We start from the raw sequence: 15,005 nt of genomic DNA on the forward strand, positions 1-15,005 counted from the left end.
CAAGAGATCAGAGTATTTCTGGACTGCGTTCTACGGCTTGATATGTCAGGCCGAGATCTCATAAGCTCGGGCTGTTGAACAAAATCAACTGCTTGAACCACCTCAAAGTGTAACTACGGTTTCTGGGTCTTGTAGGGGCTGTTGTTACTGGTGCTTCTGAGAAGATGCAAGCGAGACATCAATCGAGTAGAGGGGTTGATTGGTGGATCCCGCACTAAAAAGGGCTAGCGCCCACTTCAGACCAGGACTGGAAAATTAAGGCAACCCTCAACTGGCGCCTCCATCATCATTTTTTCCCATACGCCGAGCAAATTTCAACTCGTCAACCCCAGACACGGCAACGTTAGTCGGGGCACATCAACACTCTACAACGCAAGTTTCTCGACAGAAATAATCGACATTCCGGTATTCGGTTCTTCCGTTCCCGGCTACAAAGCGATCCGATCTCGTTATCCTCTCTGAAGCGAAAGCTGAAACCCCGGTCGCCTTCGCCCTTTGCATTCGTGCGCGCATCGGTCCTAGAATCGTTGCGCGTGTTCGCCTAACCGCAATTATGGGTGAGCGCCCCTCTATGACAGTTCAGCATGTCCTGTAAGCAGATGCTAACCTCTCGCCAGCTCCTAAGAAGAAGGAACAGCAGAAGATGTCCCTTGGGGACTTTCTGGCTGACAGTATGTCCCGCCCCTCGCCTGTGCACCCCGCCGCACAGCGGACTTGGCTGCGATGCCCCTCGTTGACCCCATACTGACGACTCGGACTTATAGGTTTTGGTGGAGGCTCATCTTGGGCTGATGAGGTAGAGGAAACCTCTTACGGTAAGCACTTGCACTTTCACTTCAAATCTACATATGTGTCTCATCGCTAACTCATTTCCAGTCACTGGTATGTCCTGTCGCTTTCATACGATGGTTTCGACCCAGGTGGACTGACCATTCTTAGGCACTCAGGCTCTGCCCCCTTCCGACCGCCCTCGGTATAACAACAACGCTGCTTCCAGCTGGCAGGACCGGGGTATGTGTTTATATCGCCGTAATTTGGCTGTCAAAACTAACTGGCGCAGGTTTCTCCGTTCGCGAAGCTGCCCCTCAAACCCTTCCCGACAAGCCTCCTTATACCGCTCACTTGGGCAACCTTTCCTACGATGTTACCAACGATGCCGTGGGTGAATATCTCGCTGACTGCGGTGTCATCAACGTCCGCCTTATCGAGGACCGTGAGCTGCAGCGCCCCAAAGGTTTCGGTTATGTCGAATTCGAGACTCTGGATGGCCTCAAGAAGGCTCTTACCTTTGACGGCGAGAACTTTAATGGCCGAATGATCAAGATCAAGGTCGCCGATCCTCGTAAGATTGCATATCCCTGAACACTCAACCTTTATCTAACCGTCAATTACAGCTCGTGGCGGTGATCCTGGCCGAGGTGACTCTATCCGTGAGATGGGTAACTGGGACCGCAAGGGACCTCTGCCCGATGCCCCTTCAAGGGGTGGTGCTCGTGATTTCGGTGACCGTGAGCGACGGCCTCGTGATCCTGCTTTCGAGTCTCGTCCCCAACGTGAGTTCACTTGGGAGCGACATGGACCCCTGGCTCCTCTCTCTCCTCAAGAGGGTTCCGGATCCCGAGACGGAAGCCGCCCCCGTGCTTCTCCCGATGTGCTTGGTGACCGTAGTGAGTCTTACCGAGGAAACCGCCGGGACTCTCCTGCTTGGGGCGAGGCTCGCGAAGGTGGTTCTCGTCCTCGTCCTGAACGCCCTGAGCGACCTGAGCGAACTGCCACTGCTGCTGAGAAGGACATGCAGTGGCGCGAGAGAATGCGCCCCGATGCTGCTAAGGCTGCCTCTCCCGACGGCAGCGCACCCCCATCTCCCGCCCTTTCTAACGCCGCACCTGCCCAAGGCGGTCGTCCTCGCTTGAACCTCCAGAAGCGAACCGTCTCCGAGGCCCCCGATGCTTCATCAGCATCCCAGGGCTCTGATGCTAAGGCCAGCCCCTTCGGCGCCGCTCGTCCTATTGATACCGCAGCAAGGGAGAAGGAGATTGAGGTCAAGCGCCTGCAGGCTATTCAAGAGAAGAAGGAGGCTGATGAGAAGGCCAAGGAGGAGCGAAAATTGGCAAAGGAGGCTGCTGCCAAGGCTGAGGCTGAGGCTGCTGAAGCTGCTGAAGCCGCTGAAGCCAAGCAAGCTGCCGAAGCTGCCGAAGCTGCCGAGGCGAAAGAGGCCGCTGAGGCCACCCCTGAGGCAACAGAACCCAAGGCTGAAGCTGCTGAGGGCGCCAATGGCGAGCAAAAGGTTCCTATCCGAAACCGCGAGCCCCGAGAGGGTGCTCCCAAGTCAAGAGCAACCGAAGCTTCAAGCTGGCGCTCTGCCTCAAACGATCAGCGAGGACCCCGTGGAGGAGCTGGACCTCGAGGCGGTCGCGGTGGCCGTGGCGGCATTCGGGAGGCACGGGCTGGACCTCTCCGCTCCAACGGATCGGCTGCTCAACAACCCGCGTCTACTGATGCCGAGCCTGCTACACCCACAGCTGACGACGACGGTTGGACTACAGTGCCCAACAAGAAAGGTCGCCAGGGACGTGCGATGGCACCCTAGAATGTGTACCAATCGCCTCGTTTCTCTATGGTTTGACGACTGAGAATGCCTGTTTACAAGATGCGAGTCACCTAGCTCGTAGATAAGAGTAGTGATCATCTTGGACTTTGCTATTTTCTCGTAAATGACACCCATTTTGCACTCGATTGCAAGCGATGGTTTTGAAGCTGGTTCGAAACTTGCTGCCTGCTCTTTTCGTTATCCTCGACAATCTAGTATCACAGGTTGCTCAGGGCATGGAATTGAAATCTCTCCGCCGGTTCTAATCGACCACGGCATCCTGTTTTCCTCGTCTGACCGCCACACGTTGGACTTACTCATGATCAACCTCGACACCCGCTTCACTCGCTCAGGGGGTTTGGAGAGGGCATTTTTGAGCATTTGACCTTTGGCGTTTCGAGACAAAAGCAAAAGAATGGCGGCGAATGGATGGATGAACGGATGGATGAATGGACTGAAACGTGGCATGCATTTGAATGATCACAGCTCTTTTTTTTTTTATTATCTCTTTATGTTTCCCTTTTTGTTTTTTTACTCTTTTTGATTTCCCCCAAAAACGTCTAGGCCGCATGTTGACTTCCTTGATTGATGAATGTGAGGGAGAGGGTGAAAAGCAGGAGAGGGACTGAAAAAGTTTACTTGCTTTGGCTGAACGAACAATGAGGCAAGGCTACTATAGGCAGTTCGTTTTCTCTAGGCTCGGCAAAGATGATGAGACGTCGACTCTTACGATATGAACTCGGATCTGTATGCTAGACGGTTCATGGGATCAATGAAATGTCCTGTTATTTATTCATCTCCGATCGGCGTGGTGTGGTGTGGCGTGTTGTCTTTTGTGTGTCTTCCTGGTTTCTCAACGAGGTCTCGGTGTTTGTTCTTGATGCTTTTAGAAGGGGGTGAGGAATGTGTGTGTGTGACTATAGACGAGTAATGAGCGCATGAAGTCTCCTCTCATGCTGATTTATATCATCACCGCTGATGATTCTTGTTGCTGACCACCTTGGCTCATTTGCTTGCCTCGTTCTCCTCTTTCCACAGTCTGAAGCCTTCGAGGACGTTCCTCTTCACTCCCTCGCTCACAAACTCCAACTTGTTGCCATTCTTGAACTTGTTCTGCAGTGCTTCTTCCTCTGTCACCCACGCAAACTCGACATGTTCATTCTCATCGATCTTGACCTCGTCACAGCTCTCCACCTCGACCCAGACCGTCAACTTTCCCCAGACTCCATCATCTGCACGAAACACAAGCATGTCATACAGAACCTCCAAGTCCTTCTCTAGGGGATCATCAGGCATCGGCTCTGTGCTAGGTGCAATTCCTACCACGGCTTTCACGGCTTTTGCGCGCAGTCCAGCTTCTTCCCATAGTTCACGCACTGCTGCGGCAACGAGGCCATGGTCTGAGTCATCGACACAACCACCGGGGACTTCCCATAGTAGAGGCCAGGAGTCGTGAGCTGCACGGCGAAGAAGAAGGACTTGGCCTTGAGGGTTGGTGACTAGGGCGCCAGCTATGAGGTGCTCAATTGGGGGGTGGGCAGCTCGGAAGACATCTGGAGTAGAGGCGAAGGCCTTGAGAGATGCGGGTTGTGTGTAGGATAGTGGTGGCGAAGGTGAGGTCGGCATTGTGAGGGCTGGTGATGTATGTTGACCTTGTCCTGGTTGTGGTCTTTATAGTCTTGAAGATTTTATATGTTTGATAATCGATACCTGGTTTAGGCTGCGAGTTGAAGATGATTGGTTGGGAAAGAAATACCGCGCATGTATTAACTGTTAAGCACTGGACACTTCTTAAGTGTGAATAGAGCATGTGATAATAAAGCAAGTTCTGCGTAGAAGTACACTAGAGGAGATTGGCTCTTGGGCACTTTGTATCCTCCAAAGTGACTTGCAGTTGAGCCCGTAGCGTTCGTTAGATGTGTGAGTCAACCCCGTCTTATAGCTAACACTCGTGAGACAACCCAGCATCCAACTACTGAGGCTACTGCATATCCCTGCATAAATCACATTCTCAGTCAAGATTTACATGCGGCTGCCATTTTTCTTGGTAAAATTGCAATGTATTGCAGAGCCTGACAAGCCCCTCTACCTGTATCCTTTCTCAGTAGGTATAGTCCTAATCCCTGTGATATACCCAAATTGTACTCTATGTATCAATGCCTCTCATCTCTCAAGAGCCTTGTTGTCCAAACGCCAACCCAGACATGTATCACTCAATCAATCGTATCGTACAGAACATCCACCCGCTTCGCTTATTAAAAAGAATGCTTGCGTGCTAACCCGAACCTCAAAAAACATGGAAACGAACCACCCTCACCTTACTCAGGCAACTACGACATTTTGGCGCCCATCTCTTCCATGCCGTACTCATCCCACTCGTCATCACCTCCGAGTTTTCTGCCTATCCAGATACCAACGGCTGTTATAAGGCTGCCTACTAGGAACCAGCCCTCAAACCAACCATCCACAAATGCGGGACTCAAGGCACCTCGCAACACACTTCCGACTGCCGAGCCCAAGGCAGATGGCAATTGACTGCGGAGGAGAAGTGAAGCTGAGATGACATAGGTCGCAGCGATCTGCCCGACGACCAGCGCCAGATTCGCTTGCGCTTGGCGGAGCAGGCCTGGAGTCCATTTAGCAAACAGGTGGAACGTCTGGACCACACTGTTGGCGCTGGCGAGGAGAATGACACCGCTGAGAGCAAAGCTGATAAGGCGTGCCCATGCTAGTTGATCCAATTTGGGATCCCAATGACGCGCAAGAATACTAAGAAAGCGATTGATGGGATCCGTGTTGGCGAAACTGGATGTGGGTGAATATGCTCGGCGAATAGTTGTGATTGTAGTTGCGCCAATGCGGTACACACAGTACAAGCTGAAGAGCTGCGAGGGAATGAGAAGAATACGTCCAATGGATGTTGAAGCGCGAACTGTAGCAGCCCGGTGACTCTTGAGTAGAGAAACTCCTGAAGCCAGGTTGGCTTCCATCGTCTCGAGACCAGCAATTTCCAGGCGCAGCGATCGCATCTCTGCCTCATCGCCAGTTGGACCACGTAGGGAACCCATGACTTTGCCAACAAGGCCACTACCCTTGGCAGAGGCTCCATTCTGAGGACCAGATGTCTTGCGTTCAAGATATTGCAAGCGGTGACGCTTGGTAAGAAGCATTTCGTTGGCAGTATCCAGCCCAGCTTGCTTTCTCGCTACATCAGCATCTGTGACAGGCCGTTTGCGACGGGTTGTAAGATCCATGAATGCCTGCCACGGTGAAGACACAGCAGCGAAGCCAGACAGTAAAGCCATCAGTGAGATGCCGACGACACCAATACGTTCCAGGCATCCGCGCGTCAACATCTCGGAGAGGCTTCCACTCCCAACGCTCGTCCTGCGCATCGCGCCCTCGGGAACAGCCTGGCCAACGGACCAGAAGGCGAACAACCATCCCATAAACAGAGCAGTTTGTAATCCCCAAGCGACCCGAGGAAGCTTTCCTTTGGCGGTTCTCTGAAAACTCCATCCAGCACTCGAAACAACCGAGCGACACTCCAGCCAGGGCACCAACACGACCAGCAGGAACAGCAAGCTTGGCACCGTTATTCTCAAAGCCAAATTTCTCGAGTCGGTGTTGACAACCTCGATGATTTCGTCCATGATCAGCGCGCCCAATGTAGCAGCCAATCCCACAGTAAGACCAAACGTCCAGGCTGCGCCGCGCCGTCTCCAGCTCTTGGCACCATGTTCAGCGTGAACTTGTCGCAGACACGCTGGTGCATGTGTGGGTAGGACGTGATCTTCGCCGTCGCGAGAGTCGGCATCGCTGCTCAGACGAGGAAAGACATGTCGAACGACGAGGATTGATGTCGAGATGCAGATGAGGAGGAATGGGAGGGCGGCGATGGACGAGGCGAGCGTGACAGGGCGGGGTTGGATTTCGCAGGCGTCTTCGCCGCAGCGAGTAAAGGGCCACATTCTTTGTGAAATTTGAACTTGAATTTGAAATTGAAATTATATCGTTATCGAAGCAGTGCGAGTCGTGGTGATGATCATCGATGTTTGGCGCGGGGCCAGAGGAGTATATCGTTCGTTCTTTGCTCTCAGGTCGTAGGTCGTAGGAATGTCAGAGTCCCTTAGCCTCAGGTAGTTATTTTAATCGGGGTTTGGCGGCGGCGGCGCAGTAAATCCTCCCTTGAGTTTGTACCAGTATCATCAGAGGAGGGGAGACTCGGTACCTATCTAACTGAAATAGACTGAAACGTTGCCAGTAACTCAAAGTGATCCCTTGAGCTTGAGCCCCTCGTAGCGTAGCGAAAACGTAGCGCCGTTGCGACAACTCGTATCAAATAAGAGATGCTGCGCAACGTCACTTCCAGGGTCCTTTCGCCTTTTCCTTGACAACCTTACCTGGCTGAATTCAATCAACAAGTAAGTACAGTTGCTTTCAGCCGTTGTACAGCATTTGAGTTTTCAAGTCGAGGATTGTTTGTTAGACTCGACATATGGAATTAGCCCCTGGGTCTAGAACCTGAGCTGGTCGCACATATAACAGTACCTACAGTACATGAGTGACGTGTTGGTGCCTCAGGTTACATATCCTTATTTATGCCTGCTCAAGGGTCCTTGCTTGCATGCAGCATCATGGCACGACATGACATGCGACAGACCTGCATTACTAAGATATAAATAGTACGGATTCATTAGACACACGTACATGCATATCTACATAGTATCTGAATCACCAACCTCGGCGCACGGCCATTACTTATGATGTCCCAAACTTCATATGAATTTCAACCCTAATACGTATCAGATAGCTAAGAACTGAAACCAGTCTATCGCTGTGTAATCTCATTTCGAAGCGCTGTTAAATTCTACGAGAGCCACCGGATAATCACCAATGCACTTATCATGTCAGACCGTAGGCCTAGCATGGACATATGCATGCCCTGCAGCAACTTCTGAAGCGACTTGCCCACAATAACAACCTGCTGGGACGGGTCCTCGCTTCTGCCACGTTGGGTGGTTCGTTATCTCTTCATCGTTGTTGTTACTGGCGCCATCGCCATCACCATCACCATCGCCATCGCCATCGCTAACGCCATCGCTATCACCATCACTATCACCATCACTATCTCCATCACCATCTCCATCACCATCTCCATCACCATCTCCATCACCATCTCCATCACCATCTTCATCACCATCACTATTACCATCACCGTCACCATCACATCGCCATCACCGTCACCATCACCGTCGCCATCACTGTCGCCATCGCCATCGCCATCACCATCGCCATCACTATCGCCATCACTATTATGCTGGACCTCTTCTCCAGAGTCTCCACTTGAAATTCCATCCGGAGTCGGAGGAAATTCCATGCTCACTTGAGATCTGTAACCCTCCGACTCCTGCGACCCGGTAGATGGGCTTCCGACCAGGGTACTTGATGCTTGGTCTTCTGTGGACGACGTACAAATCTGGCAGCCTGAAGGTACCTGTAGAGTCTTCGTAGCGGCACCTGGCTTTTCGAAGGATAGACTAGAAGGTCCCTCATTGTCCTCAATTTTTGAATTGCTGGGAACTTTGGGATCCTTGTCTTGGATCCGAGAATCTATCGAAACCCCGTGCTTTTGGGGCGCTGTTTCCTACCAAGCTCCACGCGATAATTGAAACCCTATATCAAAGATGGCCATGCACTTTTGTAAATCATCCAGATGTTGCAGTTCGGTCGTGTCGTCCTCTGTTCCCAGAGATGAGAGACCTCCTTTTGCTTCTGAATCTGGCTGAGCAACTTGAGGAAGCTGGTTATTCTCCTGAGAGGATTTGCCGTTGCTTTCGGCAACTTCATCTCCCGTGCTATTCTCACCCTTGATATCGTCTGTTCCTTGTTTCTGCTTGCCCTTCATCTTCTATGATGTGGCTTTCGGGCCTGAGGGGGTATCGTCTTCTTCGTCGAGTTCCTCGTCCACCTTCATCTTGAGCGCTGCTGCCTCACCAACCTCCATCTTATGAAGCTGATCCATCTTCTGCCTGTCCAAAGCTTGTTGCCCGCTCATAACTTCGAACTCTCCAGAGTCATCGTCATCATCGTCATCGTCATCACTCTCAGCGGCGACACTGACATCGTCTTTGGCAGCTCTCTGGTTCTCCGAGGACTCATTGACAGGACCCGCAGTAGCAGTAGGGTCGGGGGACCTGCGACTCGGTATCTGGCTATGGTTGAGGGGCTTGATCGTAGGATCGAAAGATGCAGGCAGTCCTAAAGCACGTGCGACTTGGTGCGCTTCTTCATCGGGCGAGTTATGGACCTCGAGCTCATAGATGCTACTTGCCTCACTATCGGCCTCATGTTTCCCGGCGTTTGCAGCCAACATGCTCACGTAGGTCTGTCGGGCAGAGTCATTGGCACGTTTGGCCTTCTTTTTGATGCGCTTCTCGGTAGGTCGAACCACAACCACTGGGACTGGTGAATATTGGAGACAGTATTTGGAAAACGAGTTGCGGGTGTTAACCAGGCCTTGAAGGCCACCGAGGGTGCGTCCTCTAGTTCCCACAATGAGCATTGCAGGCTGGTACATTTGGATCTGTCATTTTGTCAGCACGAGAATCTGGCAGAGGTGTCTTCTCTGTTCACGTACTAGGACTTGAAAAGTCGTGTGTAACTTGCCCACAGCATATTCAAGGACAATGTTGATGGCTCTGTTATTACCATTCCGAGCAACGATTCCCTTCATAACCGAGTCTGCATCGTCCCTGTACTGCTTGTCCGTAAGTCGCAGTTCTTTGTCGACTACTCGCACGCAAACGACGTCGTCGCCGTCATCGACCAGTTCGTCAAGCAGCCACTGCAACGCATAATCGGAGTAGGTATGCTCGTCAACACCAACCATGAAACACCGCGATCTACGCCTAGCCTGGTAACCCTTGTGTCGAACATTGAGCGTAAATGAGATAGCATTGTTCTTAGTCGGTTCGCCGGTTGTAACATTGTCAAATGCGACATGCTTCTTAAACCTATCGGACGGGGTCTCGGTTAGCGTCGACATTGTCGTGAAAATACCACAAAATGGAGACTGAGAATAACGATGGTTTTGAGGCAATTGGAGGATGCGCGGGGAAGTGATAATGGGGATGAAGGTTAAGAATAGTCAATGACGCCTATGTCGACGGCAAGAGGAGAGTTCTGCGGGAATTTGGGGGCTGACGACTTGTCAGTGGCTGTGATGAAGGATGATGGCCTGACGATCCAGACCAAACGAGCAGGTAATCATAGGTGAAGAGCATTTCCCCACGTCTACTGGAAGCTTTGTCGCAAACGGCGGGGTAACCATAATTGATAGTGGGAGGCCAGTGGTGGAGTCGAAAGGTTATTGCGAGGAATGTTCCAGCCAAGCGACCCAGTTCCACCCAAAGTCCGAGCAGATTTCCATCAATACACCTCCGCAATGAGTTGTCTTCACGATAGGTATTTACTGGTAAACAGTCGATGCCGCTACCGCGATGCTCGTATTCGACCTGGATGGAAATGGCTGACCCATGTGGACCGAATTGATGATTTCGATGGTAACACACAGTCCACGCGACATGTAGCTTGACATGGCGTCACATAGGTTTCCAGCCGGACCAATTTGAACCCTTTTTCGCCGATGTTGGTGTGCAATACGCAGAATAAAATCCGTTGGTAAAATGAAGATTCTTCCAAAACAAAAACAAGAAGTTCCAGTTTGCACCACGGCGATCCACATGGAGACTTTTGGCAGTTTACATGTTGCCGTACCGCGTGTCAGGTTTAATCAGGGCGATAGAAAGTTGCAAGTGCAATCCATTATTGGGTTGGGGAAATTGGCATTCAATCACAGCAAAAGTTTGTGCAACGGGAAGGGGAAAGGATAAATAAAATTGCTACATACCTTGAGTGGTCCGGTGAGCTCGCACGAATGCGACTGTTGCTCATCTGTTGAGGATTTCCTTGGGGAAGTTGAGGGTTTGTCATTCTACGAAAAGAGACAGAGCCGGTGGACGATTTTCTTTGGATCGACGAGTCCTGGCCTGGCGCTGACGCTGCATTTTGGTTGCTTTCACAGCTTGAGCTACGTCGAGGATCTGGTGCGAATGAGATGCTTGACTTCCGAGCAGATGAATCGTCACCATCGCTGGCCCGGACACTAGTATTGGATCCATCGACTGTGTTGGAATCTGGGAAGTAATCGGCCTTTGCGTCTTCTGAAGCTGAGTTCTTGGGAGGGTTCACTGTTCTGGGGGAGACATCGGAGTCGGAACGCTTGGGCGGGTTTGGGTGATTCGTTGCGGTTGTTGCCATGTTGCCTATGATACTGTGTCACGGAAGACACGATCTGGTGGCAAACTGAGTTCAGCTTGTCGTTCGCGCCGGGTCGATATGTTCAATAATGATCGTGTATATCTGGGAACGAATGTGTGTAAGATCTAACGATAATCAAGTTTATCGATGATGAAGCTTGACGGGATAAAATGGACGGATGACGATGAAAAGTCAAGGTCAAAAGAGTTTGTTCTGTAAGGAGTTTCTGGTTGAGGAGAAGGGAAAGAAAGCTTGAGCTTGCACGGAGCTGAGCTTCAGTCAAATATCTTGGTAGTTCCTCCTCAAGGGTATGCGTATTGCCAAGATGCAACTGCCGCCAAGACGGAGAGGCTAACCAGTTAGTTGATAGGTAAGCTTGGCTTGGCTCTTGATCTAGGGAAACACCAAATCACAAGGAGGAGGGAGTGACCGCGGCTGAAGAAAGCGTGGGGCTTAGGAGAGTCAAGTTTGTGAGGTTGAATGACGCGGTTCCGAAGTCAAGAAGGAAGATGGGAGCTCAAGTTGAGATACAGATGCGGGCGCAAGTTGAGACGCGGATCTCGAGCTAAGATGCAACGCCGAGGTCGATCAGATCTGGCGGCGATAGGTAGTAGAAAGTGTGGAGAAGGACCTCTACAATTGATTCATCAATAGACCGAACCGGAGTGGCTGTGAATATAGAAGAAAGGCAAGTGGTCGTAATAACGGAGATGAAAGTTGGTGGTGGCTGTGGTGTTTGTAGTCTGGGCCTTTCTGAGCAAGCGGAGCTGATAGTGGCCGCAGATTACGAAAGGCAGTGGAGGACAGCGAATAAGTAAAAGCACTGAGCAAAGACTCTTGATCTTTGTAAGAGGGTCGAGTGAGTAAAGTCAGAAGACGGTGTGGGCGTTTGCGGTTTGTTTGCAATCAGTTTGTGGTGAAAGAGATGAAGCCACAATCAAGGCATAGGCCAGCCGAGATTCAGCCCAAAACAATAAGATTTTAAGGTTATTGCCAGGGAACGACGAGACCACGTTTTCAGATTGGTTTTTAGGTTTGGGAAAAACCAAGATCACCTAAAGACGGGGGGGTGGGAGAGTGGGAGGTCTAGGTATCCGTAGTTCTCACTATTGTTTCCTTAGGCAGAGAGAGATGTCATGATACAGTACAGTACCCAAGTTAGCGAGGAGGTCGGTAGCTGGATAATATGGGCTTGGTCACATTAAACGAGGGAGACAACGTGAGGAGGCCAAAAAGATGGATGGGATGGAATGAGGGACGGTGCCGAACGGATCGGCCCTTGGTCCACGTCAGGACTGACTGGGTGTAGGCCCGAAAAGGTCTGGGAGGGTTGAAATTAAACTGGGCAGCAACGTCGTCAACAGGAGTGATGTACGCATTATTATCAGCCGAGATTTGAAATTTATGATATATTACAGAAAGCTGCGTGAGAACGTGCGTCGGAAAACACGTCCAAGGGTTAGGATGGCGTGAATCTGCAGAGATCGCCAACAGCTAATAAAAAGAGACTTGAGGTGAAAACAAGGTTGATGATAACGAAAGTGCAAATCGTACAGCTGACGTAAATACGCCAAAGTACTGTAAGCCGTTGCAGTGCCGCTCTCCAGGGATTGGATGGATTACTGTGTGTCGGGTGTGACAATAACTGCAGGCCAAGACACAGCTCGATTTGCATGCGAGAAAGCATGTGTTGACTGGGCTGAACCATTGGCTCACCAGGATGAACCACGGGCAGGGTCTCTATCATTTCTGCAACACAGACACAGAGATAACAGAGAGACCAGAGGCCTCTTGAATTTATCCAGAGAAGAAGGGGAAATGAACGACACGCGAGCAAGGAGACTGGCCACAAGCCCACTCACACTGATACTGGCCCCAGGCTGGCCAGGCCAGGTAAGCAGCACAACTCAACTCAACACAACACAACGCTAGGTATTATGATCCCTGGGAGTTTTTGATCACATGGAAACCCTTTCAACACTCTTTGATGCCACTCCAGCAAGTAGGACAGCTTACCGGCGAATGGATATCCACTTAATAAGGGGCGCTTAGTTTGGCCGTCTTCCCCTCACTAATGCCACCTTGTTTGCTTGGGCAGCCAAAAACACACAATGATCTTCTTGTTGTGAAGGAAGTGAAGCTCGATACACAGCAATAGAAGGCAGCACAAATTTCAGGGAAAGTGTCAATGTCTTGGCCCCGGCAACAATGTCCCGAGTGTGACTCCCACCGGTGGCCGCCAAGAGCACAGGCGTATCACGTAGCAAACTGTATTTGTGCTATGATATGTACTATGGCGGCGTCGGAACCGGTTCTTTGGGCACGATTCGGTACAGGAAGCCCTCCTCTGATCCCGCTGCCCCCGGGCGGAGTCATCTCACGCTCGGGCTTCAGTGGAGAGACACGCACGCTAATGGTGGGGCCGAGCCGACTCAGGCTAGGGGAGGAAAGAAAACTCAAGACCTTGATCCTTGGTGATAAAAGTATTCAAGCACTATGGCCTGAACTGGTGATGACTTTTGCTGAGTTTATTTTGACATTATACATCAAGGTCTGATGTTTTCTTGTCCCCTGAGGGTCCGGACAGAGCCTCTGCAGATGAATTGAGATCCATCATGCCTCCCATACGACAAGCCGAATCAGCTTCGACAGCACTAACCAAACGGTTTTTACTATGGATCAATACCAAGAATTTCTCACTAGGCGGACAACAGACAGTTATCTTATGCAGGGAACCTCAAGCGAGGAACAGTCAGCTCGTCACTCGTCTTTCCTTCGTGCAACTCTTCACCGCATCGTTTCGTTGCACCAGATTAATTATTGAGCCACTACCAAGCACAACGTCTCAGCCAGTGAACTTCCTTATGGAGACCACATGAGGATCCCCTGTTCTTTCAGCTGTCAAAGTCAAATAATCCATCAGCCCTGCCGTTCTCCGACAGAGCATGGAAATGGCAGAGCACCTTGCGGATACTGGTACCTCTCCACACTAGGGCTACCAAAGAACCGGAATTTCGGAAGCTCTCCTGCGCACCATCATGGTGACATGGTCTGACTCGACCACGTATATGTCGTTAAAGACGGCGGTGAAGCTATCTTCATCAGCCACGAGAACACAATGTCTCATTGCTTTTGCCAGCTGAACTAACCTAGGCTCTGGGAATCACAAGCCAATACACCAAGTGGCACAGACTCGGGAACACAAATGCCGAGATACATCTTGAACGTCTCGAGACTTCATATAGCGAGCATACATGGACGCGCTAAAACATTATAGGCATCAGGCGGCAGACTGAGGAGTGTCATCATCAATACTATTCCAGAGCAGACTTGTCACCAACATTTCGTAGGACTTCCTACAAAGTGTTTCTTGAAATGTACATATTACAATAGAACGCTTAGTTGACATTTCTTGGTCTCCCAGAGCGTAACAGATTCTGTACATACGGGTAATAAGTATCCACGACAACTAAAAGTCGTATAACCGTTAGTTCACCAAGCCTACAATCGCTAACACGCCAGGCCTCAAAACTTGAAGGACTGTCCTCGTCGCAACACAACCTTGAATCCTTTTTCTGGCCCATGCCGCGCTAATCGATTATGCCGCTTATTCAACAGCCCTCATCAATGAATCAAAGTGTGCCTCCTTCTGTCCGATACTAGCTGATGACCGAACCTCACAGCCCCGGGAGGGAAGCATTTCGTATAGCTTCTGCCTATGAGTGAGCTACACTTTACGCAGTAAAAAAATCTGAGCCAAGAATAACGGAATATCTGTAAGCTAAGGTATTTGTCAACCAGATTAGGTACTTACGAAATGAGGATTGTTTTGGCATATCACTCTAAGTGGCACAACCCTGGAGCTGACATCAAAGCATAAGTAATATAGATATATAATTTGCTTTCTCCAAATATTCCAATGTCGTATTAATCCAAAGACCTTTGGGTGGTAAGGCATTACAGAGTGAGCTGAGTGGCTAGAGCAAGGTACACAAAGCCCATCACCAATGTTGTGTTAAACTTGAGGAACTGTACCTCACAAGCCCCAAAACAACAGAGGACTTTATGTGACTATGCTTCAAACCTTCGCCAT

The 15,005-nt window shown here is 50.5% G+C and overlaps 4 protein-coding genes across 4 annotated transcripts; 1 reads left to right on the forward strand and 3 right to left on the reverse strand.

Annotated features, from left to right (window-relative positions):
* Nucleotides 1-553: 553 nt before the first annotated feature.
* Nucleotides 554-2,590, forward strand: FPRO_08421 (uncharacterized protein; the record flags this gene model as incomplete). Its single annotated transcript, XM_031222087.1, has 7 exons — nt 554-557; nt 618-671; nt 765-815; nt 877-882; nt 940-1,011; nt 1,061-1,342; nt 1,395-2,590. The coding sequence occupies 7 exons, from the start codon at nt 554-556 to the stop codon at nt 2,588-2,590; spliced, it is 1,665 nt and encodes a 554-aa protein (XP_031087581.1).
* A 1,005-nt stretch (nt 2,591-3,595) lies between these two features.
* On the reverse strand, nt 3,596-4,216 carry FPRO_08422 (uncharacterized protein; the record flags this gene model as incomplete). The annotated part of the gene is made up of 1 exon (XM_031222088.1): nt 3,596-4,216. One exon carries the CDS (start codon nt 4,214-4,216, stop codon nt 3,596-3,598), a length of 621 nt encoding a protein of 206 aa, XP_031087582.1.
* Nucleotides 4,217-4,920: 704 nt separating this feature from the next.
* On the reverse strand, nt 4,921-6,561 carry FPRO_08423 (uncharacterized protein; the record flags this gene model as incomplete). Its single annotated transcript, XM_031222089.1, has 1 exon — nt 4,921-6,561. One exon carries the CDS (start codon nt 6,559-6,561, stop codon nt 4,921-4,923), a length of 1,641 nt encoding a protein of 546 aa, XP_031087583.1.
* A 1,940-nt stretch (nt 6,562-8,501) lies between these two features.
* FPRO_08424 (uncharacterized protein) lies at nt 8,502-10,912 on the reverse strand (the record flags this gene model as incomplete). Its single annotated transcript, XM_031222090.1, has 3 exons — nt 8,502-9,176; nt 9,231-9,606; nt 10,503-10,912. The coding sequence occupies 3 exons, from the start codon at nt 10,910-10,912 to the stop codon at nt 8,502-8,504; spliced, it is 1,461 nt and encodes a 486-aa protein (XP_031087584.1).
* Nucleotides 10,913-15,005: the final 4,093 nt, after the last annotated feature.

Source organism: Fusarium proliferatum, assembly GCF_900067095.1.
Source record: "Fusarium proliferatum ET1 genome assembly, contig: FPRO_scaffold011, whole genome shotgun sequence".
Classification (NCBI taxonomy): domain Eukaryota; kingdom Fungi; phylum Ascomycota; class Sordariomycetes; order Hypocreales; family Nectriaceae; genus Fusarium; species Fusarium proliferatum.